This window comes from Xenopus laevis, chromosome 1L (genome assembly GCF_017654675.1).
Source record: "Xenopus laevis strain J_2021 chromosome 1L, Xenopus_laevis_v10.1, whole genome shotgun sequence".
NCBI lineage: Eukaryota > Metazoa > Chordata > Amphibia > Anura > Pipidae > Xenopus > Xenopus laevis.
In genome coordinates this window covers 142,721,869-142,747,964 of record NC_054371.1, presented here as the reverse complement: position 1 = coordinate 142,747,964, position 26,096 = coordinate 142,721,869, and the positions used below count along the sequence as shown (strand labels likewise).

General features: G+C 36.6%; 1 protein-coding gene across 1 annotated transcript in view; it reads right to left on the bottom strand.

Moving 5' to 3' along the window:
- Nucleotides 1–26,096, bottom strand: part of pcsk5.L (proprotein convertase subtilisin/kexin type 5 L homeolog) — a 237,696-nt gene that overhangs the window by 16,357 nt on the left and 195,243 nt on the right. The window contains exons 25-30 of the mRNA XM_018248748.2: nt 20,604–20,646; nt 19,338–19,480; nt 18,858–19,058; nt 4,345–4,425; nt 1,455–1,635; nt 966–1,183 (exon numbers count right to left, since the gene is read on the bottom strand). Of these exons, the coding sequence (XP_018104237.1) occupies nt 966–1,183; nt 1,455–1,635; nt 4,345–4,425; nt 18,858–19,058; nt 19,338–19,480; nt 20,604–20,646 (867 nt within the window). The remainder of the gene's footprint in view (nt 1–965; nt 1,184–1,454; nt 1,636–4,344; nt 4,426–18,857; nt 19,059–19,337; nt 19,481–20,603; nt 20,647–26,096) is intronic.

Genomic DNA, 26,096 nt, shown 5'->3' with positions numbered 1-26,096 from the left:
GTATTCAGGTTAAACATTTGGCCCTGAGGTGGTGATATGTGACATAACAGTTTCATCACAATATGTATATGAATACTAACTACTATGCAAAGAGTGTAACTAGTAGAATGAGGAGAGCAATCCAAGGCAGAAGATCTGCAACAATGTAGTTTATTAGCAGCTACAAAACACTACATGTTTCGGGCCTCAAACGCCCTTTATCAAGTACTATGCAAAGAGCCTGTCATAAAATATGTTGAGATGAGATGGAGCGATTACAGGATCTCAAAAGCGTTCCTTTGCATATTGTATTGAGAAACATTACCAAAACAAGAAGTCCCCCCCCATGGCTTCTGTTTTACCTGTTTCAGTAATACAGTTGAATATCATTTCTTTGTCAAACCTCCCTCTTAGAAACTATGGTTATAGTATTATTATATAGGAATATTAATATTTCATATGAATATATAATATTGTCAATAATAATATCGTACAGCTAAATGCTTCGGTTTGATTATCCACTGCTTTAGCATTTATGTGCTTCCTATTAACATTCACTGACTCTGGGCCTGCCTTAGGGCAAATGGTGCCTTGTGCAAAATATTACGGTGGACATTCTTCTCCAATTAAATAATAAATACTAACATTTTCACTACATTACAAAGACTGGCCCTGCACCTGAGACTGTGAAAAATCAATTCAGTCTAAGAAGACTACTGTAATATGATGAAAATAGGTTTACCTGCTAAATATATGCAGAGGCTTAATAAATGTGTGAGCTATTTTTATGTATTTACATCTACTCTTTATGGGCTACTCTCCAAAGGGGTTAGTGAAAGAAAAAAAAACAGATCCTACCATGAGAATTTGCATTATTTCTAATGGATACAATCTATTAAGTAGCATGTAGCATGCTACTCGTATTACAATATATACACCATAGGTCACCTTGGTTATTATATAAATAAGCATTTAAAGTTCAATACCTGTACAGTGGTCCAGAGACAAACACGTTTTACAGCCCGGAGGGCAGTGTTTGCACACCCCTTCGATAGGCATGTATCGTTCAGAGCAAGCACTCGTGCATCTGGCTTGTTCTAGCAGTTTAGGGGAGTGACATGATAAACAGTAATCTGCATTGTCCCTACAAGTCTCGCAGTCTGGACTGCACTTCTCACAAGCACCAGTATTGCCAAAGAAGCCGCTGAAAAAGAAATTAATGGAAGAAATTTAAAAAAATGTTAGAAAAAGAGATTTGCAATTCCTATTGCACTAGAACTCGTAGCCTGCTTAAACAGGGCCACTATTGCATCATAGGGGATCAATAAAGGTAAATATTGTAGTCCGCTCCATGACAAGGTGTAGCACATTTTTTAAGCTGAATGGGGCACTCTGGGAACACAGGACATATGCAAAGTTGTGCCAGTTGAGACAAAATAATTTGCTTTTGTGGCATATAAAAATAGGCATCATACCGTGGACACTGCGTGTAGCACTTCCCTTCATGCAAGTAACCATCTGAGCACTTCAGACAAACATTGGCTTCAGTGCAAGTCTCACAGCCTACTGTACATTTCTCACACCTCCCATCTTTTTCATTTTTAAACAGTCCATAAGGGCATTCTTCAATACAACTCTGATCCTGGAGATATGTACCTATAATTGTACAAGCAAACAAACGCAAAGAAAGTTATGCTTCAATTTTTTATTGAAAATAAGATGTGGACAATTGTTCAGCCAAACACCATGGGGCAGATTTACTAAAGTGTGACGTGGCCATCAATTCCTGTCTGCAGGGACATTGCCAATTTACTAACAGGTGCAGAGGACAATTTGCTAGCGAAAGAATACATCACTAACAAAGTTTTGCACCCTTTCGCCGGGCGCATTTTCGCTCAGGCGAACAATCGTTACTCTGCAAATTCACTAAAGTGTGAATTTTCCATTGTGTTACCTCTTTTGCCAGAGTTTCCTTCACCAGCTTAGACATAGAGAACTGATAAGATGAAGCTACATTCTCCTCAATCTTATGTCAGTGACATCACATCCTGTATGCCAGAAAGTTATAAAAATTATAAAAAGAAAGCTGGCGATTTTTCATATTTTAAAATGGGATTGTATTTAAAAGTTGTGAAATTTCGTTTTAACATTTTATCTCTTTTGCCTTTATTTTTCTTCATTGGACATTTTTAATAATAAGTGGTCACTTCAAGCAATTTCCCCAACATCACTAATAAAGACATATATATGACCTATCTGTACCCACCCTATTCAAATTGACCTAAGCGTGAGTGTTTTAATGAAGTTTTGCTTGGCAGAAATGAACATTAGCGAAACTTCTCTCTGGAATGAAACCTTTCTTTATGAAATGCTCGTGCTGAAGAATTGTGGACCATATTCTGGTCATTTGGAAAAGAGACCTAGACCTGTTCTATACTATGGTTAAAGAGGCTAATGTGGGGCACCCAATAATTAAGTTCACCACAGAGGTGTCTGAAACATATTTAAACTGTACAGACCTGTACAGGAAAAAAGACAGACAGACCGTAATAATCTTTTAAACAAGGCAAGTTTTCACTCACCAAAATGCAGTAAAGCTATCCCTAAGGGTCAATTCCTGCGTGCAAGACACATATCATGTGATGAAAGGGGTTACCATACAGCCGCTGACCAGTTAATACAAAGGGGTAAAAAGGGGTATAATGAACAAACCCTTTGTAATACAGCCCTTGAAGTAGGTAAAATAAGGAGAAAACCCTTCTACACCAGGTAAAAAGCACTAAAGAAAGAGATGGGTAAACACAGCCAAATAATGGAAAAAAAAGAATTAAAAAATACTGGCCTACATAAATGATGATAAATTGAGTAAAATGTGTAAAAGAAAAAATGTAGGAGACAAGAAAGAATTTTCCAAGGTAAGGAAGTAACCTGGTACATATCCCTGTCTCCAATGCATTTGCTGCACTTCAGTGAATAAAGGAAATGTGGTTCAACATTCCCTTTAAACACTATGGGGTAAATTTATCAAAGAGTGAAGTTCCGCCACTAGAGTGAAATTCCGCAGCTCACAATTCATTTCTATGGGATTTTGAAAGGCGTATTTATCAATGGGTAAAAGTGAAAGTTCACCCTTTGATAAATACACCTATAAAAATGGAAATGAATGGAGAGTGGCGGAATTTCACTCTAGTGGCGGAACTTCACTATTAACTTCACTCTTTGATAAATATACCCCTATGCAACATGTAATCATCCGTTGTACACATGCTTAAGTGCCCTTGTGGTCAAGTATATGTAGGCCAAACTTCTTGTGTAGTTAAAGAACGGATTAAAGAACACGAGGGTTAAATCAAACACTGCAACCGATACCCCTGTATCCTGCCACTTCAATATGTATAAACATAATGCAACTCAGTTGAAATGGTTAGTACTTGAAGTAATTGACAATCCACAGAGAGAAAGAATATGGGTTAAAAGACTACATAGTTTGTATCCAGTAAGTATGAATGACCAATGGAGTATTGCTAGAACTTCTGTATTACTCTGCTAACAATTTCCTTGTTCTCTTCTCAGTGAGAATGAATTGACGCTGCCTACTTTTCTGAATAGAATAGCAAACCTGGTCCTCATGAACATTACATGGGTAAGGCACAGGTCTATATTGGCAAAAAAGCCATTGTGGTTTAAGTGAACACAACTAAATATTAACTCTTTCAGTTAGCAGAAAATGCTAACAAATGATAATTTACGTGTTTCATAAAAAGTTATCATGCCTTGTCCGTGGTTAGATTTTGAACAATATGGGGACTGTAGTAGGCTTGTTGCAGTACTGGGGACTAGTGTCAAAAGTTTTTGTGGAAATGGACTAAAATACACAAATTAGACTTTTGAATGTCAAATAAACTTTGCCTTGAACTACAAAAATTGGGACAATTTGGAGGCTAGGCTGTAAAGGAATCCCCACAGCAGTTGTCTCCCACTCGTTTTGAATTCACCTATGATGTGAAAGGGGTGGGTTTAATACACCTTTAAATATTTCTGTGTGATTGATTTGTATTGTAACCCGTGAGAAAGAGCCCACAGCTAGAAACATGTCGTGTTAATAAACAATGTAGCAGCATAGTTTCTGCGTTAGAGTATCTGTTCCCTAATACTTTCACTTTTACATTGAAGCTTTGGCAGCGTTTGGCTGCCGAGACGCAACTTTGCATTTTAGTGAATTAGCATAGTGGCAGCGAACTAGCATCTAGGCAAAGTGGCGCGAAATGTGGCAAAGCCTTCACAGGTGAAAATTTGCCCCATGGCTTTTTCATATATATATAATAAAGTGGTTTCTACCTTTCACCAGATCCAAGCAAGACTTACCTGGTTTACATGATGTGCAAGCAGAAGCAGATCCATTACAGGTTTTACATGTTCTATCGCATGGCTCAGGTTTTCCTTCACCTTTCAAATATAAAAAAAGTATATTAACAATTTATCTATAGAAATAAGTCAGATATACCATGACCTGGATGAATGATAACTTTCACAATCATATATTAACAATTCTGTTTACATGTCGGATATCAACATTTAGTTGCTAAATAGACTCAACAGAGCTACAATCATCTCCTGAATACTGTAGAGAAGAATTATAGGGATTCCACCCCTTCTGATTTGAGTTTCTCTGTCAGTTCCAGGGGTGTAACTACAGAGGAAGCAGACCCTGTGGCTGCAAGGGGGCCCAGGAGTTGTAGGAGCCCCAATGAGGCTCTAATTAATATTCATTTTGAATAAATATTGATAAATATTGTCAACTTCTAGACATTTTTGGGGCCTAAAAAATTATTTGCTGTGGAGTTCAGTAATACTGGACTACTATATACCAGTGGTCCCCAACCAATGGCTTGTGAGCAACATGTTGCTCTCCAACCCCTTGGATGATGCTCCCTGTGGCCTAAAAGCAGGTGCTAAATTTTTAATTACTGGCTAGTAGGCAAGTTTGGTTGCATAAAAAACAGGTGTACTGCCAAAATGACCCTCCTGTATGCGGCCAGTCCATATAGGGGCTTTTAAATGGCCAATCTCAGTCCTTATTAAGCACCCCCAGGAACATTTTTCATGCTTGTGTTGCTCCCCAATTCCTTTTAAATCTGAATGTTGCTCACGGGTAAAAAAGGTTGGGGACCCCTGCTATATACATGACTGGTCAGTTCCTATGTTTAAGCATAACCTTATTAACTGACTTAGACTTTTTGGTACAGGACCTCTTTCGCTGCCCAGAATTTTGCCTCCTTAGCTTATAATAATGTTATCTTATATATATCCTTTCCAGCTGAGCTGGTTAGTTCCTTTAATATCTAACATATCATACATGCCTTCATAGTCATAGTTTTAACTGGCCCTCATACTACTTCAGGCTCGCTTGGGGAAGGGTTGGTTGTTTTCCAAGAAATGAGTGTTTTTATGCAGTTAAGATTAAATGGAGATAAATCAGATAGCACCAATGGGTCCAAAGTGATGACATATCTTTAAATGACTGTAATCTCTTCAGTATGTTTAACCACATCATTCAAATGGACTGATATATCTCACACCACTTTCCCCCAACCAATTGGGAAATCCTGCCAAGTCTGGTCCCATAGAACAGACTTTAATGTGTTTGTGCATCATAAATGATAATTTAATATCTTCTGTAGTGATGAGCAAAATGTTTGCCGGACACGGATTGTTTGGCAAAATGATGCATTTCAGCATCTGCAAACAGTTCTGCAATCCTATGGCAAAGCACGGTGGACAAAACACCCCTTGACCCCAGTGAATTTTGCTTGAAAAAAAAGTTGGTGAGAAAAAACTTCCATTGGTTCAATGCATTTTGCACAGAAAAAGTCCCACTGGAAAAACACCACTTGACTTCAATGTATTTTGCACCGAAAAATTCATGTGTAGTTTCAATGGGTGTTTCTTTTCACAGTGGCTTTTTCCAGCACAAAATAAATTGAAGTGAGTGATGGGTCTTTTTTTTTAAATAGATTTGCTCATCACAAATTTTGTGACACACAATGCAGCCGCTGTTAGTTGCCAGGGAAAATCAGCTAACTAAATGTTAGGGTATAGCGTATCTCTTTTAATTGACAAGAATTGATCAATATATCTAGAGGTTCCTAAAATCATGATCATGATCTACTAATAGACCCACTAGCCCAGCATTGCCTACAAACAAATCATATGTCTTCTGCATAATTTACATTCAGATTGAAAAACTGGTTTTGTTCAATTAAATTCTGCTTATTTTCCATGGCAGTGAACGTGGGAAACGCGATGACTTTCTTTGTAGGCACATGCTGCAGTGAGCATTCGTTCTTTTGCTGTTAAATTTGCTTACAAATGTATAAGAAACAATGTTTATCTGTAGGAAAAGCTGTTTAGTGAGTAATTCCCTGAATATTTCTAAGTTACTTGTGGTTCTTCAGTGTTATGAAGACTGCACACTAGATGGCACCAGCATATCATATAGTACATGGTTTAGATTCACTATTTCCCAGTATCTTCTATCACTTACAAAATTATTAACATTTCTTGAAATCCACAGTAACATGGAATTAAACAATGAAAATACAGAGGAACATCTAAATATTAAAACTTTTACATTTAGAGTGTTTGGACAAATACTCAGTGTTCATGTTTTATGGCAGCTGTAATGTGTATTCTGTGTGCACAACCATGCAGAAAAATAAACTTAAAATGTTTTGTAAATGTATTTTTATAAGCCACATACATTATTGGAAATAATAGTTGTCTGTGACTGTGTGATCAAGTGTAAGGTGCTCATAATTTTAGAGGTGTCATGTCACAGGTGATGTACATTGTATAACACCCCATAACAATTCAGAATTTTCAATACAATGTGCATCAGTCTCTTTGAATTCCTCTAAAACATATAAGATGACCTATAATGTAGTCCGACTTAATCATATACCCTACAATGTCCCAAAGGTGCACAAATGTCCTTAATATTTCTAATCTTGATTGCTCCTCAACCCTGTTTAAATGCTGAGCATTTGTTGGAGTGCTATAAAGAAGGTGAGCTCAGCTTTCATTGCAAATCATCAAATCGATATGGAAAGGAAGCTATAGATGGCAATTACTTTTCAACTGTGATGGATATCTGCCTTTCTTCATGTGTCTTTTGTAGATGTCAGCATCACAAATGTTATATGTAACACCAAGGCCTATTGGATGCTGAACAATATACTGTAGCTGGCAACTAGGGTAGGGGCAAATTCTCATGTAGTAGGGCCCGTGGCATATGGAATGATTTCTGTCTCTTTAGTGCTTGTGATTTTTTTATCTCCCCCTATTGATCGCTGTGGCCATTGCATGATAAAACTGAAGCAAACGATTGTCAGGATATTGTCGCTTGCAAACATGACAGTTCACTTGGACAAAACTGGCAGGTAACCACCTTAGCAAGCAACAGGATGACATTTTTTTTAAAATATTATATGGAATTTGTGGTACTTTCAACCATGATTTTTTTTCTCTGAATCATAAAATGTATAAATATATCAGTCTTACTAAAATGTCACATTGGGCGTGGGGGAGTTTAAACGTCATAGCATTTTTCAAAGCTAATGTAATGGAAATGCTTTCCAAGGCATTTCATCTAGACGGCAGACTCCTTTAATCTAATTGTGCTTTTAAAATATTGTTATATGGAATCTGGAGTCCTCTGTACACTAGTTTTTTCTCTCTGAATCAGAAAATGTATAAATATGTCAGTCTTAATGGAATGACACTTAAGCGTGGGGGTGTTTAAATGTCTTCGCATATTTTTTTTTTCAAAGCAAATTGAATTCTGACTTCTGAAAAAAACGGTCAGTCCTACTAAGGAAAATATCAGCTCTGTAATGGAAATGCTTTCAGAGGCATTACATCTACCGCTTTTATTAAACGGACTTCATTAATCTAATTCTGCTTTAAAAGAGCGTTGTAAAGCCACAAGCGTACAATAATCACACGTCAGATCATGAAACGTCCAATGGTCAAAGGGAGGATGGAAAGGCAATTGTATTATTATCTTTGAGCTTCGGTAGAGAATCAGGCAGATGAAGACAAATTAGATCAGGATCACACAAACTATGGTGACACATTGGAAAGGCTACGGTGTGGAATTGAGCCGAAGGACATTGAAAGGATTTAACAGAAAATGTTTCAATTTACTTTAACTTGTCATTTATTTTAATGAAATGATCACTGGAGAAAAATGTTTTATTTTGCCTGATCACAGGTACTGTAGTTTCCGGCACTAGGGATCTTCTTACAAGTAAAGCACTTTCCATACTTTCATGGCATTCAAGCCAGAGTCAAATTCTGCTTTGTTCATTGATTTAAAGCTGACAAAAATAGTCCATACAACCAAAAACATTGGCTTAGATAAACAGAAGGCATCCAAAAAGGCACTCCAAAGCATTAAGAAATGAAGGAGTAAATCCTGTCAATTCCAAGCAGACTGTAGGGAATGACAAAGAGAAAAACGACATTTCCACAGGCAGCATTTTCCACAAGTATTTCAGAAGAAAACATCATCATTATCTGATTGCAGTTATATTTAGTCAGTTCAATAATTTCTTGTAGACTGAATTTCCTGTAACCCAATGACCCACGGTCTGCATAGAAAAGCAAGGGATGATGGGGTTAGGAAGCAGGGACCCTATACTTTTCCCCGTCCCTAGTCATTGGTGGAGATTAAGGAAGGATTTTGTTTTCCCAGGCTTGGCAGGGATTGGCTGATGGGGGAATGCATAGAGAAACATCTGGTGCTCAAGTCAGGCACTTTGGGCAATCATGTAAGCGTCCCACCCTCCATCCCTTAAGATGTCTTACTAGGTAGTTGCAGAACAGGGGTGCGAGGCCTTGAGTAGAAATCCAGGTGAGCATGGTGAGCAGAGGGAAGGAAGCTCATGATACACAACGAAAACACTGATTACTGGTTTCTACCTGTGTATTATTTCATTATAATAAAAACACTGCAATAATGGTTACATTTGCTACAGTGCTAATATTTGACTGTGCTGTAGTATATATTTAGAATAAACAAGATTAATGAATATCTTGTAAATTATATCCTTATAAATGGTGCTTAGTGATGTAATCTACTTAGAAGTAGCTGGTTGAACAGAGTGCATAAGGAGACAATTCTTGCCTTAAAGGGAAACTATACTCCTGGACATTGCAGGTCTCTATAAAAACATTTGGATAAAACAAATGTAAACCATTGCTTCATTTAAATAACCCATTCTCATAAAAACACGTCCTCCCCTGCTTCATATGTTTCATTGTGCTCGCACACACAAACAAAGGACATCAATCAATCAATGGACATCATACAAATGGACAGAGCTTTGTTTTTTTTCTCCCACACTCCTTCCTGTTACAGTTAGAACCTGCTTTATTTCCTGTCAGGTGATCTCTGTGGGGCACACAGAACACAAAATGGTAAAATATTTTTTTTAAAAACTGCAGTATTTACTGATAAGCATATGCCAATTGGGTAACATTCTTTAATATGTTACTCATTATGATATCAATTATCAGTTGGTTAAGTATTCATTCTGAAGGTAAAGTTTTCTTTTAAAGGGCACTAGGTTCTGAATCTTTTACCCCTATATTCTGGGCTGAAATGAGTAATGCTAGCAGATGAGAATAAAAAGACTAGAATTGTCATAGGACACACTGAGCTGGAGGGGTAGAGTATTGGCATGGCCAGATGTTTTTAAGTCATGGTCCGACAACCATGGGGGCAGACAATGGCAGAGCAGGAAAATGGGAAGCAAGCTGAAGTTAGGTCTGCCATACACATTCTCCTGTATTTTGCAGATATAAGAAAATAACTATTTTATGTTAGCATGCCTTGTTAAAAATATTCCATTCTGTACAACTGCATAACAGCCATACAGTATAACCCCATCACATGTTTCAATTTCCAACATCAATGTTTTATCTACAGAGCAGAAAAACTACTCTCATACTGCCACAGGCAAAGCAGCTAAGACGTATTTCTAGAAGTGATAAAACTGCTATTGCTATTTTTATTCTCAATAACCTTTGAATGAATAATCCTCCAGAAATGGCAGACACCTTATTTTATTCACATGCCGCTTATAGGAAATGACGAGAGAACTGGTGATACTGAATATACTCTTTTAGAAGACTCAGGCACACATAAGTTATACTGGGTGTAAAAAAGGAGCTTTGACGGTACCTGCAAAATGCACTAGCCACCAACTTGTTCTATAGCAACGCGATTATACCTGACTGAAGATACTGTATTAAAAGAATCAGCTTTTACTCTATTGGGGCAATGTATTCATTCTTATGTTGTGACTTTGTGGTGATTTTTTTCTCCCAAGATGTGTGAGGTTTTATGTGGAGGGATTTTAATTTATTAAAAAAAAAACCATGGTTGAAGGGGAAAATGTTTTGGCAGAAAAAAAATATGGACACCAAATAAAAAAGAAGATAATGATTTACACAGTGTATTATGCAGGCCCGGATTTGTGGAGAGGCCACCAAGTTCCAACCACACCCACATTGGTTCAGAAACACTGGGGATGTGTGGGAATACAATCATTTTCTAAATTTCCCATGCTCCAATTCCTATTACTCTGGTCTCAATAATGAAAATTTGAGCAAATAAAAGGGAGGGTATGGGGGCGGCGAACGACAGCAGGCCTAGGGGCACCCGCTATGTAAATCCGGCCCTGGTATTATGCCAAAACTTCATTTTGCAAGTTACTTCATTAATTCCGGTTTATTATCTGGGAATGCGCCACTTAAAGTTACCAGGAGCGTCTTTTTTTGCTGCCCACGGTAACTTGAGAGGCAGTGCTCTAGGGCTCCCCAAAGTCCAATCATCAAAACATTATATGGATAAGCAGGAGCTTGATTGGATGCAAGTAGTTGTGTCTATATGTGCTTTAGATGACCCCCCTTTTTTCTAAAAGAATGAAAAAAGCAGTAGGAATGTGGTGACATTTAACCATATGTAATTTCCATTCTCAGATTGAGAGTTTTTTCTCTTTCTGTGAATATTTATTAGTACTTTTGGATGCTTTAGAAACAGGCAATTTTCCCAAAAAAAGCATACAATTCAGTTCAGTTCTAGTTAGATGGTTTATAAATACAGCTTTTATTGTTCACTTGGACTACAATTCTGAGTCATTTAGGAAGCATGAATTTTTCTTTAAAAACACAGTTACTTTAATTTTGAATTTCTGAAAGCCAGGAAACAACTGACCTTTAGAGCAAGCAAGAACTCTATCTGCTTATCTGCTGTGCTTCATGAAGGTTTACATTGTCTGCTGCCTAGATGTAGGGCTGCCATCACAAATCATGGGGCCCAGTGCTAGTCCAGGCTCTGTGCCTGGCAAAGTCTATGGGGTGGGCTTTAACTTTGCTGGTGAAGCCTATCCCATAGACTTTGCCAGGCTCAGAGCCTGAACTAGCAATGGGCCCAATTTATGCAGCTGCAACCAGATCCGGCCATAACTCATTATGTTCAAACATAATCCAGAACTGCCTGAATCGCCATCCATTCTCAACAATACCCATGCTTCTGGGGGCCTGTGAATCTGGATGATAAGCAGGTATGAATCTGCTTTTACTTTAGATTTTATGTTTGCCAGAACAAAAAAAAAGATTAATCCAAGCCATATTTTACTGTGGGCAGATGTTTCATTTAGAAATTTCAAATTACATAACATTTTAAAGATCTATAGTCATAAATCAGGAGTCACAATCTGTTCTCCATAGTGTGCACTTAATTACATAAAGGGCAGGGTGCAAAGAACAGATGCAATGCACCGATCAGCACTCAATTGGGTAGATCTTTAACTTCCAAAATGGAGCACAATGATCTATGCTTCACAGAGAATACAGCATTGCTGACATGTTGCAACTTTAAATGTTTTTTTTCTGTTCAACCATGCACCTAAACATCACAACCAAACATTTGGCCTTAAATGTTATCACAGGGTATCACCATCTTGGATTCTATTAGGAGTGTCAGTGACACTGCACATGCTCAGTGTGCTCTGGGCAGCTGTTCAGAAGCTAAGCTTAGGGAGAGTCACTGCATATCATCAAGAAGAAAATGAGGATCATATTTCATAGAAGCTGATGCTACAGGGCTGAATACATCCTGACACAGAATGCACTGATTTCTGAGCTGCCATATAATGTGAATATATTTGAATTAACCACTAATCAGATTTGTGACTTTTATATTCTTAATATACAGTAAATTGTGAGTTGGTCCCTGAGATCAGTAAGTGACAGCAGCACAGAGCATGTGCAGTGAATCAGCAGAAAAGAGGATGAGGAGCTACTGGGGCATATTTGGAGGCACAAATCTCCTGCTAAAGGGCTGTGGTCACTTTGGGCTGGCACAAAGTTTCAAAACATACAGTCCTATGTAGTAAATGGTGGTGGCAAAATAATGTTCGCAATACAAACAATTTTTCCAGTGCCATTTCTTTGCACACAATTAAATTATGCTTTGCAACCACCTTGCATTTTAACCGGCAAATGGGAAAAAAAATTGTAGAATTTGATGTTTGCGACAGTGCACAGTGAATGTAATAAAATGTCTTTACGAAAAAGCCGTTACTTTTCTTACTAAATAACGCCACCAGCAAACTCTTTTATGAGAGTGGGCAACACAGAAATAATGTTTGCTTAGCAGTGCAATAAACGTTATGGCATTGCAGAATGTGACTTTTTATTCTTATTTTGCATTTTTTTTGGTTTTGGTTAAGCATTTTATCACTTATGTGCAGCATTTTTAGCCTACGTCTTTATTAAACTTTAGTTCTGTTGTGATTTTTATGGTATAGTTTTTATTACTAAATTACACTGTGTACATTGAACATAATTCATTCTACCATTAAAAATGGATTCTTGGACCAGTATATTTTCCTTTTAATTTGTAATATTGGTGTGTAGGCAACCATCTCATTGCATTTTGCCTGGTCATGTGCTTTAAGAAAGAGCCATGGCTTCACAGTGGAACTGCATTCAGACAAACTATTGTTTATCTTTCTCAATCTAACAGAAGGAGTCGCTACTTAGGTTAACCAGACTTTGATTTTTCATATCTACCACTAGGTGGGAGCATTTTTAGCAATGCAGGTGTCAGGGAGCTGTTATCCTATTACCTTCCATCTGCTGATAGGCTGCTGGGGAGGAAAGGGACAGGGGTGGGGGTCATATCATTCTGACTTGCAGTACAGCAGTAAAGTGTAACTGAAGTTTATCAGAGCACAAGTCACATGGCCGAGGGCACCTGAGAAACATGTCTAGCCCCATGTCAAATTTCAAAATTAAATATTAAAAAATCTGTTTGCTCTTTTGAAAAACAGAATTCAATGTAGGATTATATTGGAGGAGCACTACTAACTGATGCAATTTGTGTTATACATGTCAGAATCCCTTCAAAGGAACAGTTCAGTGTAAATATAAAATAAAACTGGGTAAATAGATAGGCTGTGCAAAATAAAAATATTTTCAATATAGTTAGCTAGCCAATAATGTAATCTATAAAGGCGAGAGTGAGCAGATGTCTAACATAACAGAACATAATCTTACTTCCTGCTTTGCAGCTCTCTAACTCTGAGTTAGTCGGCAACTTGAAGGGGGGCCACTTGGGACATAACTGTTCATTGAGTATGTAATTGATCCTCAGCATGCAAGTCAGATTCAAAAGGAAACAGTTATGACCCATGAGTTCCACCCATAAGTCACTGATTGGTTTCTGCCTGGTAACCAATCAGTGGAAACCAAGAGAGCTGCAAAGCAGGAAGTAGTGTTCTGGCTTTTATGTTAGACATCCAGTCACAATTTTGGCTAACTATATTGAAAACATTTATTTTGCACAGTCAATCTATTTACCCAATCCTGAAAAAAATCTGAGAAACTAGAATATACAGCTACAAAACAAGAACTACAGGTATTAAATTTAAATGTCCAACTTCAACAGACACCTGGGCCATGGAGGCAGTCAGGATGGGCCCATACACAAGTCTAAAGTCATAAGGGGTCAAATTGGCAGCTGTGATCTGCCACGTATGACCAGCTTTTAAATGAGAGGTGACCCACAGCAAATCATATTTTCACTGCACAAGCCATGTATTAACTGGTTATTGTTTACCATGGGTTGCAGGACCCGAGCAAGTTGGTGCTACTATCTTAGTACAGCTAGCTAGTATATTCCACCCAGAGTACTAGACATTGTGCAACATGCTTCTAAAATCTTAAAAGTAAAGAAGCGTCCATGAAAATGATTGCCTATGTTGGCCTTGTTATAACAGCAAACTGTCTTCTAGTGTTATTAAACCTTCAGTAGATTTTATGAAGCTTTTTTTTATTTTTTAATATTACTACAATTTTGTCTCGATCATTCTGCCTAGCATACTCCACAGAATGGCAAATGGACTGATGCCAAATACACATTTTATGATACATTTCATTTCATACATATAAGAAAGTGATTGCAATAAAATGCTTAATCCCTTCAAGAGCTCTGTTAATATAAGAACTCCTTTGCAGCCAAAAGACAGTCTATAAAAGTAAATAGATTATATATTTTTTCATTATCAATTATTATGATGTAATAAAACATTTTGCTGTTCTCTAGAGAGTTGATATAGCATCCCCACATTTAACAGGCCTGTCAAATGCAATAGAAAGGCAAAAATAATATATCAAAGCACCTCTATTCTAAAAGAACAATGAAAAAGTGCAATGTGTGTATGTTTTGGATACTTGTCTTAGCCCTGCTAACTTTAAGCGTTTGATTGTTTTGATTGAAAATGGAAATTGTTTGGACAAAGCCCTTGCACCTAGTTCAGCACAGGTACAAGGGAGTCCACAAGCAGGTGGTAAGTACAAAGTTCTAGGGCCTGGCATCCCATGACATTTTTGGCTAACAGTCTCAATAACAAGCAAGCAAGAGGATGTACCAGGTATGTGTGCTGCCCTTACATGCATCACCTACTGCAGGCAGAGAGAAAAAGTTGCACATTTGGACACCAGGTGCAAATTCCATTTAGGATTTCAGGGCAGATCACAAAGGCCCAGGCCTAGGTGCAGCAGGTTTCACACTTTGCACCCTGTCTTTTAAAGGTCTTTTAGAGGAGCAACGTTTGCTTTAAAGGAATTGACAGAGGTAGGAATAAGAATCAGGGCAATATTTTCCATATACAGCATGAGGGCCCATGCCTGGGATGGCATGGGGTGGCCCTTAGTTGCATATATAAACACAAAAAAATATATATAATCATATAATAGATTTGGAAGTCTCGATAAGTGAGGGGAGGTGCCTAGGGCAGAGCACCAGACCAAGATATTGTACTGATAAGGATGTCAATAACCTCCCAGGTTCTTCTGTTATAATTGTTAATTTTCCATAATTTTACCATTTATATACCACTAGAGCATTAAGGGGGTTATTTATTAAAAGTAAAGTTGTTTTTTTTACACCAAAAATTCAAGTTTCCGAGGGTATTTTTCAAACTTCAATTTTTGGGTTAAAAAAAACTAATTTTAGTGTTAAAAAATGTGAATTTTCGGGGGGGGGGGTTTAAAAAAAATTTGAATTTTCAAGATTTATAATACCTGTACCCCGAAACCTGGAAATAGCTTGAATCTGAAAATACTCTAAAAACCAGCTAAAACCTGTTGAGGTCATGTAGAAGTCAATGGCAGAGGTCCCTTCAACCATTTTGAAGATTTATTTCGGTGGGTTTCACTCAATGATTAATTCGAGGTTTTTTTGCTGAAAACTCAATAAATTAGAGTATCAGGGGTATTCACCCCAAATTCACTGATTGGAGTTTTTTAAATTCAGGGTTTTGAGCTTATTTGAGGCATAAAAAAACTCACAAACTTGACCTCAGATAAATAAGCCTATGAGTAAGTGCCACAATAGGCACAAAACGCGTTAGGTTTTATGTCCTAATACATTTTTCTACATTTTATATATTTGTTTCTTTATTATTGGAGGTCCTCACATTCTTTCTGGATACAGTGTTTTAGATTTTGCACCTTGGGACTGAGGTGAACTGTGAGTGAATCCTCCGTTACTAATTTAAAAACAATTTTGTATTTTTTTTTTGATTTATCAATTATTTTTTGAGTGGTACTATTTATATTTTCCTTAATGTGGCAGTAGCACAAACTCTGTCTTTACTCAGATAAATAACCCCCTAAATGTCAATTTTGTGGAGCTTATAATCTAGTTTTGGGGGGCAGTTGATATTACTATTATTTGTACAAGAGTGCCGCAGTATACTCATGTTAAAATAGCGGTGTCATAAATAAAACCGGAGTATTACTTCAAAAAACCTTTACAGCATTATTTATATTCTAAAAGGAAACATTTCACCCATTCTACTGTTACTTACCTGTGCCAGACTTCAACATGCCTCCTTCCTTTGCTGCTGAAGATGTAACACTGAACTTCCCAGTGGGGCAAAGACCCATTAGGATGGAGCACAGATGAAAAGCTTCTACAGCCAGTTTGTTTCCATAGCAATGGAAGAAGGCAGAGGCAATACTGACATACAGGCAGTCTCTGGGTTATGTACGAGATAGGGTCTGTAGGTTTGTTCTTAAGTTGAATATGTAAGTTGAAACTTATACATTTACTGTGCATATATATTTTTACCTTTCTGTGCTTTGCAGTAGACAACACATGAGGAGATTGGGGCAGGTGTTTTTTTAAAGCTAAATGCTAATAAAGGCCAAGCAAACCACAGTACATTACTGTAATAGCCTCTGTATGCGAGGATGAGTTGTATCTAAGTCGGGTGTATGTAACTCAAGGACTCCCTGTATTTCTGTAAAAAGTCTAAACGTACCCGAATGAGTTGCTCTAAGACCAGTTAATGCTGGACAGGCTATATCCTAACCAATGCTACAACCGTCTGTTTAAGAAACAGTGGTTGTTCCTAATATACACCATTTATTTTTGACCTTATACAAATGAGCTGTCTTTAGTTACCTCACAAAATCATTTTTCAAACAGCTTGTAAAACCACATAAAGAACTCAACTGGAAATAGTTTCCCGCCAAAACAATTTGTAAAAAGTTGTATAAAATATACAATGAATCATTTATAATCGCAGCTGCAAGTCCCATTGCTAAAAAATGGACACAATCATTGTGCATATTACTGCCATTCATTACAGATTTTTGAGCATATTTCTACCAGGTGCCATTGAGCCCACCCAGTTTGTTTGATAAATCACGTACAAGTGCACCTATTGATGCAGGGGAACCCTGAAGCTACCACCATACCAACTATGGCTGTAATTCTACCTTCTTGTTGTCATAATTTCATTGAGGGGGAACATGCTACATTCATCTATTACAAAAAGTTGTATTTATAAAATGTAAAAATTTCTTTATGACACCGCTATTTTACCATGAGTATACTGCGGCATTCTTGTACAAATAATAGTAATATATATATAATAGTAATATCAACATTAGTTAGACGAGTCCCCGGCATGAACATGTGCGAAAGATGCACCACGCAGGATGCGGTCTTTGTGGGGCAGCCGGGGGAGCAGTCAGACCCTACCTTATTCTTATTTTCCTTTCATGGTCCTTGTGGTTTGTGATTTAATGGAATAATCTAGCTTCTCTAAACTAGTGGTAGGAAAGCCGTTTGGCTTTTCTCTTCTTCCACTTTGCGGTATCCCAGTGGACTAGACAGCCAAGGTCACATACTTGCTTCTCTTCACCTTCTTTTATTTCATTTTTCAATTTCTACATTCTTAACCAAGTTGGTTTCTATAAACATCAACTTATGAACCAACATTTAATTTTTTAAGCCTTATAACACATTTGATTTGAACAGCGCTACCCCCCTTTGGAGTGGATTTAGTGGTTTTGAATTTATATTAGCACCAGGTCACTTAATTGAAGAATTTTAATGAGTTCATTGTGTGTTTTGTTTTAACATTGGCATTTTGGTAAATTCTTTATTTGTCAGCACTGACCACAAAATTGTTTATTTGAAATTGATATTTGTACTTAGCCACTTTATTTGAGACATCTAAAGTAATTGTGTGTTTTGTTAAATATCAAATTTAAATTCACTAAAGCAGTTGTTTCCAGCACTGACTCTTTGACAAACACTAAACATAAGTCACTTTTAAACCAGATGATGAATTTAAAAAAAAAAACCCTGTTGATGTATGGTGGTATGAATAGGAAATTGTAGTTTTAATAATCTTAATAAAAATAATAATTAGTGTAACTACAAGAAGAGGGTTGTCTTTCTTTCTAAATATAACTAGTCAGTCTCAGGAAGAAATAATTTACTGTTTGGCCACATGGAAGGCCATCTCCAACATTAGGGACCAAATAAATTATTAAAAATTGCTAAATTTAAGAGAGCAGTGAATCTGCATTCTGCTGTCCGTAAACGTTAAATAACGTCATAGCTAATAGGAACTGGTCAGGCTATAGTGAAGTGCTGTAAGTGTAACTACACTCTCCAAGAGGCCATACAATAGAAAGGCGATAGTCTCCTAAAAAAATGTTGCAACCCTTCTTAAAATGCCTTAGTCAGTTCACCCATTGGTATGGGCAACTTGAGGTTTTGTGGGTGGCATTTATAGTATTTATACATGGAATGATGTGTCTGTTCTTACATAGTGGCACTGCTTTCACATCTATTATACAGGTTGTAAGTAAAACATGCACATAACAAAGTTAAACTATTTGCAAAATAAAATCCATATGGCAAGGTGTACTGTGTCTGTGTGTTTATGTAAGGTTAGATGTCTGTAGTTCTAAGAACAGTGCTTTGTCTTCTTAAAACTTACGATTCATAAAAGTGTCTTCCTCTGGAATTTTTGTCTTAGGAATACATCTTCCTTTCTGCAGTGTGTAAGTTGTTTTGCAAGAAGTGCATTCATCATAGGCTGGTCCTGTGCAGGAGTCACAGGTTCTGTAGCAACTATCACACTCTTTGTTGGTATCATCCAAGTAAAATCCAGATCCACAGTCAGTCACACACTCCCCGTCTGTAGTGGTCAAACACAGATAAATACAAATGAACACACCAATGACTGGGATTACATTTGAATATTACTTGTATTATTGGTGTCCTGAGATAAAATATCATCAATAACCCTTGAGGGATGAGTCTAGGACAAAACACTCCAAAAGTCAAAATTGCTCAGATTTCCCATGCTGACTTGGACTTAAAGGGTATACACAACATGCATTGAGTAAAAAAGGGATCCCATACCTGTGCTACATATTTGCAAGCCTTAAGTTATGAAGGAACATCATTTACATACCAAGGAGATAAAACCCTTCTTCACACTCTATACACTGGTCTTCTGTACAGCTAAAGCAGGTCAATGCACAGTCAATGCAGCTCATTAAAGAATCATTTCTGTATGTATTTTCTGGACAAGCATCATAGCAGTACTCTTCATACCTAGATGAAAAAAGCTTCATAAATACACATTTGCATGCTTTCTGTAAAATATATTGTTTAAAAGCTCTAAGAAGAGTGGCAACCATGAACTATCAACGGTCACATAAATATTTGTATTGTATGCGGAGGCATGAGGGGTGATATCAACCAGCAGTCTTTGTATTCTTGCTTGAAAATGCTTGTGAAATGTTTAGTAGGTAATAAAATTGTATTCTATCATTTATTTTTTTATTTTTCCAAAAAAAATTACTGCAATCACCCAATTTAATTATTAGGCCATAAATGGTTATGGTAAATGGGTATTTTGATTACATAAAACTATAAATTTTGATCTATTCCCACTGACTACATTACAATTACCCTAACAGATGCCATCGGGTGCCATATGGGATTAGAACGTCAACTAAATATATACAGAGCACAGAGATTTTTCACCTCACCAGCACTTTTTCAAGACTAGATTCAGTCAGATCCTTGGTTTCAACTTTACCAAATGAAAACTCTTTATGTATGGACTGAAAGTTGCATATGCAAATTGGGATTCAGATTTAAGACAGTGATTAGCCAAATATTTTTTTAACAAAAACATCTGATAAGAAATATTCTGGAATAATTTTTAAAAATTTAATATAACAAAATATTATAGCAGACAGTAATATAATTTAATAATATATAACAATAATAGGATAATATCAATTTAAAAAAACTACCATTTTTAGTTTGCTCCTCTGAGGAGCATGTACATATTTGTTTAAGTGTTTCAGTATTACTGCCCTTAAGTGCCCTTAATATATGTATAAAATATGTATACACAGAATTACATAAGCCTTGCTCAGTTGACACCACATATTGAGTAGATAGATGAGATATTAAACCATCAATATCACCATGTTATATTAGTATTAATTATTGGCGAATACATTTAGCAGGCACAAATTCGCTCACATTGGACGCCCATTGACTTTAATGCGGGCGTTAATTCGCAATTTTTTGTCGAAACAGGACAAATTCACCCATCACTGCTTAGTATGTCTTCATTTAAAACAGTAAGAATGGCAAAATTAACACAAGATCATAATTGCAATAGTAACTCTATAATTTGATGTTAGTAAAGAAAACTTACATATAAAATCCTTTTATGCATGTGATACAACTTGAAGGATCATCTAAAATAAAAACAGATATGTTAATGATGTAGTGAATTCAGAAACATGATTATTTGCAGTGAAACATCTAGATTTATCTGTGTTTAGGAATTCATGTTAGAATATAGAGGGTATAAAATCTCAAAACGCCTTCTAGTATGAGGACTGTGGGCAAAACTTGAACACTAACATTGCATATACATGGACCTTCTTTTCTCATAGCATTTATACTACTGTCCATGCAATTTGTAAATTTAGTGGACTCTTTTTGAACCATGTCAGATATACACTATGAGCACAAACCTTCAGTTTTTCACCAGGCAAACAACAATAATTTACATGAATGGTACTTTATGTATGCTACATATTCCAATGATTTCTCTATATGCATATGTTTACATATAGGGAGCACATTGCACACAGTGCAGTAACCCATGGCAACCAATCAGATGATTGCTTTCAGTGTTCAACCTGCAGCTGCAAGATACAAGGCTAATCATAGATTTGCTGCTATGGGTTACTGCCCAGGGGCAAATCTGCCCAGTGTTTATAAATGAGCCATTGTGTTGATCTGTTTCACATAAAGGTTTCATCATATTTATTTTTTTAGCAATAAAATGTTTAGTTATCCTCAACCTAAATATGTTTCTGGTGCACACAACCTGATCATAATTTGGTAGTTGTTCTTTCCTTACTGGAATAAGATTGTAACATCAGCGATATCACTACTGATACTGAAACTGACTTTAAAAAATTACTCTTTAACATTTAATGTACATTAAAAGTTACCTATTGGTCATGTTGATAGTTTTTCAATAATAGAACTGTTTTTGAAGGTAATTGTTACATTAGGAGGATGTAAAGGAAAAAAAATAAAATCCAATTTTTACTTTATTTAATGAAAAAGAAATCTATCTCCAATATACTTTAATTAAAAAATGTCTACCATTTTTATAATAACCCTGACTGTATGCAGTGAAATACCCCCTTTGTTTTACTTGCTCCGACAGCTGCAGATAGGAAACTTCAGATGGTCCCTAACTGCTCTGCAGGGAAACAATCGTACTTTCAAATGGCAGGGGAGAGCCCACCCACCTTACTTCCCTGACCTTGAGCAGCTTTGTTTGTTTACCTGTAAAGCAGCAGGCGACCTGTAGAGATTTGTATCCGCAAACCCAGTGCAGTCTGTATATTGTGATTATTAATCAGTCTTGCTGTATCAGCTTCTATGCCAGAAACTGACTTGTGCTGTTTTGATAATTTATGACGATCCATAAGCTTAACCTCCCAACTGAAGCCAAGACCACACTGAGCTTGTGCTTAGTCTTGGTCTTGCAAAGATGTTTAACAAAGTTACAAGATGACAAACCCCTGCGGCCAACAAAACATTAATCATTTGTATAATTAGGCTTCTGGTGCAGTAAGTTCATGTTTACATTTAGTATACAAAATACAGCATTTCTAGAATTATTCTATTTTAGTTCCCCTTTAACCTGACTTTGTTGCCAAATTGACTGTTGCTACTCAAAGGGGGCTATTTATCAAAGGTTGAGTTGTATTTACCTGAAAAATTCAAGTTTCTGATTAAAAGTTTTTGATTTTTGAGTTTGTTAGTTGAAACTCGAATTTTCAGGTAAAAAAAAACCTTTTTTTTTTTTTAAAAGAACTTGAATTTTTGGAGCTTTATCATACCCTGAAGCTGGAAATAGCTTGAATCTGAAATCTAAAACCTCTCAAGGTCATGTAGAAGTCTAGAAGTCAATGGCAGAGGTCCCTTGAAACTTCATGATGTTCGAGTTTTTTCGATGGCTTTTCCTCGAAAACTCAATTAATTCGAGCGATTCACATTTTTTTCTGTGAAAAACTCGATTAACTTGAGTGATTCCGGTTTTTCCTGTGGAAAACTCTATTAATTTGAGCGATTCAGATTGGATGCATTAAAGAAAAAGTTTAATTTCTGATGCCAGTAACTTTTAAATACAACAATTTTAATCTATTCCAATCAAGAAGTTGTCTCTTTTGATTCAGAAGTGAGAATAATTTGGATGCATTTATTATTGACTAGGTGTTAAATGGACATTGAAACCTCCATGGAGCAATGTTAGGATTAAGTTAAATCAGACCTCAGGACTGAGAATGTAAGAATGAATTTACTAAATGATCATATCGCTGCCCGTGACTTGTCAGAAGACATTATCCAATGACATATCAGCAGACCTTTCAGCAACTGAAAGGGCCAATGCATATGTATTTAGACCACTGCATTCCACTCAGGGAGAACCATGGTGGTGTCCTTCTGCAGCCACTTTAAATTTATTGGAATAGAAAATTTACAGCCTATAGCAGATACTGGTCAAGTCAGATGATAAGCCAGGAATCCAAAAGTTAACACTGTGCCTTGAACAATGAGTTTAAGGAGTGCAACTTGGACACCTCTTGGTCAGTTAAATACCACTTTATAGCCTGAAGTGGAGGTGGGAGTAGGAGCTACATTTTTCTGGAAAGCAAGGAGCACAGCCTTCTATCTTAGGCTCTCTGTGTTTTTCTGCAAGCTAAAAAAAAAGCCATTAACTGAACTCTTAAGATAAACAATAAATGATTTGCTGTGTGTCTTGTGAGACACCTGCCTTAATGTTGAGCATATATATCTGTAATCATTAATAACAGAATCCCCTTTTTTATTTTATCAGCCTTATGTGAAAAACACCAACTGAAATGAATAGTGGGGGCAGATAGCACTAGCAAAGGGCGCTGTATGATGGTTTAGGATACTGCACAGACATTTTATAGAACTAGATATACACATTTTAATATACATTTTTTAAAATGTAGCCACGTTGTAATTAAAATTAATCTGCCTAAATGTATTTACTTATTCAGATGTTCATCCCAAAACAGCTGAAGGATTTATTTCATTCTGGTTTCATATCCCCACAGCCTTTTACGAGACCTTCTTTTTTTCCCCACTGACAGTAGAGGAAGCCATGTCTTGATTAGCAGTGGCTTTCTCTGTTGACACAGGATGAAATGTGCTCTACTGCACTGCTGTTCAAGTTTTTTTTAATTGTATTATAGCGTAATATATGTTACAGAGGGCAAAAATATAGTAACATGACAATTAAATCAGTGATTGCTGAGGTCAGTAATCCCAAGGAGGTGGATGAAGAGGTACTGTGCAACATTACTACCTTTCTTTATACCCCTAAACATAACATGCTGCAGTTTATAAGAAAACATAGATGATCACTACACTAAAATAAGGTTTTGAATTTATGGGAGAGGGTATAAAATGGAATCCTACATTCCAGTACCCATGGCTAGGTCTGGACTGGCAATCTGTGGATTCTGGCAAATCCCAAAGATGCCATAGACAGTCACTATTTATTGGGCTGGTGGGGGGATGTTTGGGTCTCTGTGTACTTATAATGGCAGGTCTTATGTTAAATACCAGTCCAGACCTGCCCATGGCCAGGAGTGACGCATCGACCTGGGGAAAAAGGTTAGTTTTTACACTTGCCAGGAGGAGCCTAACAAATTTCTGCCCTCCAGTGTTTGAAGGTTTCCTTTATGATATTTCCCAGTTTTTTTGCATTCACTGAATTCAGTCAGCTAGAGTCACTGTGTAATCGTTATACCTATAGGAGCCTAAAAAATTCACCTGGATTTCTGTGTGAAAATCATACTCAAGGGGAAAAATGATTCTTTCCACTTTTTTAGTGCCCTGATTTTTTCTTGCATCATTTACAAATGCCTTCTATTGTAATTTTTTATCCTCAAAAACTCTGTGCCCTAAGGTTGAGCTAAACATGATATCAAACTGGAACTTTGTTGCCTTCCTAAAAATCTCTATTGAATTAAAAGGATGAAAGCAAAACATAATTTAAAAAAAAACATTTAATTTTTATGAAAACTGGATATCTAATGTAAAAAAAAGTCTCAGAACTTTACACCTCTTAAAAATGAAATGGAAGCGCAAACATTTTCGCTGATAATTTTTACAGTTCAGCTATGATCAGCTTTCTACAAAATAGAATATATTCTTGAAACCGAGTTCTACTGTTTTTATTTTATTTTTATATTCTTATTTGGTGTTTTTGATATTATGAAACATCTGTTTGCCATTACTTTATATTTAGCACACTATTGAAACAAATCAGTAATGATAAATATGGGTTCCCCTAAACAAATATATAACATTCAGCTCTATTATAATAGCCGGATAATACTAGGAATAATGGTCATTTGCATGAATCTTTGTGTGTCAGTGTAGCTCAAAAATGTTGGAAAGTATGCAGGATGCTGCCCAAGTATCCTTTAATCCTTAAAACCACAGGCGTGTAATGGCTCATCCACCTAATCCTCTGGAGTTCTAATACAGTAGCATGTTCTACAGTAGGCACATTTTCATGTTATTTTTTTTTCTATTTAGGTTATTTGAGGTTATTTTGACAGTTTGAATGGGGAGTAAAGCATTAAAGAAGCAAACATGCCAGTTTTAAATGTACAGCCCAGAACACTTAAGAGCGTTTAGAAATGTAGAGATAAATAAAGTTGCGTGTAATGTTCTATGCCTAGAAGATGATGTAAAATAAATATTATATAATGTTATATTTTTTACTTGTGAATTAAGACCACACACTGCGATTGCAGAATGCATCAATTTCAAATAGTTATTTGCAGGGTTTTTAAAAGCCTGTATTCTTTTTAACACCACAGCTAACGTCAATATGTTACCCGTTATATTAAAACAACACAGACTCTGAAGTCAATTGGATAAATGTGTACAGGGGAGAATCATTTTTAATCAAATACATCAAAACTGATTACAAAAATCTACAACTAAGTGTTATTTTATATATATGTAAGGTTGTGGCATATTGCGGAGATTTTAAGGTGAATAATATGCTACTGTTAGAACAGCTTATTTGGTGAGAGCTAGAAGTAGGCAGCTAGCCAAGCAGCTGAGGTTTCGTGGTTTGTACCCCAGCAGCATTTGCTAGTTAGGGCCACAGTTTTAGGGGTGTACAACTAAGTAGGTCCTTTTTCCTTTGGATGGGGCCTCTTTAATATTATTATTATTATTATTAACATGTATAAAACTTGGCAAGACACCAAGGGCCCCAGAGTAAACGAAAGACTCGGGACACTGGGAAGGTGAAGCAACAAAACTTTCCCTGTTCTTACCATTTGGGTTTTTTTTTCTGTTGGGGCGGCCTCACTAGTGCAGAAAGCACAATTGCGCTATCTGCACTATAAGATATGGAAAAAAAGAATATCAGCTCTTAAAATGACCAGGGTTGCCTTTCTCACCTGGCAGGGGCAGCCCTGCTTGTGTGGTGTAGTAGCCCTCTAGATGCCTGCAGAGTATCTGTCTGACAGATGGAGGTTTATCCACCAAAAATATCATTTGGTTTGTCACATTCTGTGGCTAATATATAACTAAAAGCATTCTTCCCCAGTGTTCCTGTTAT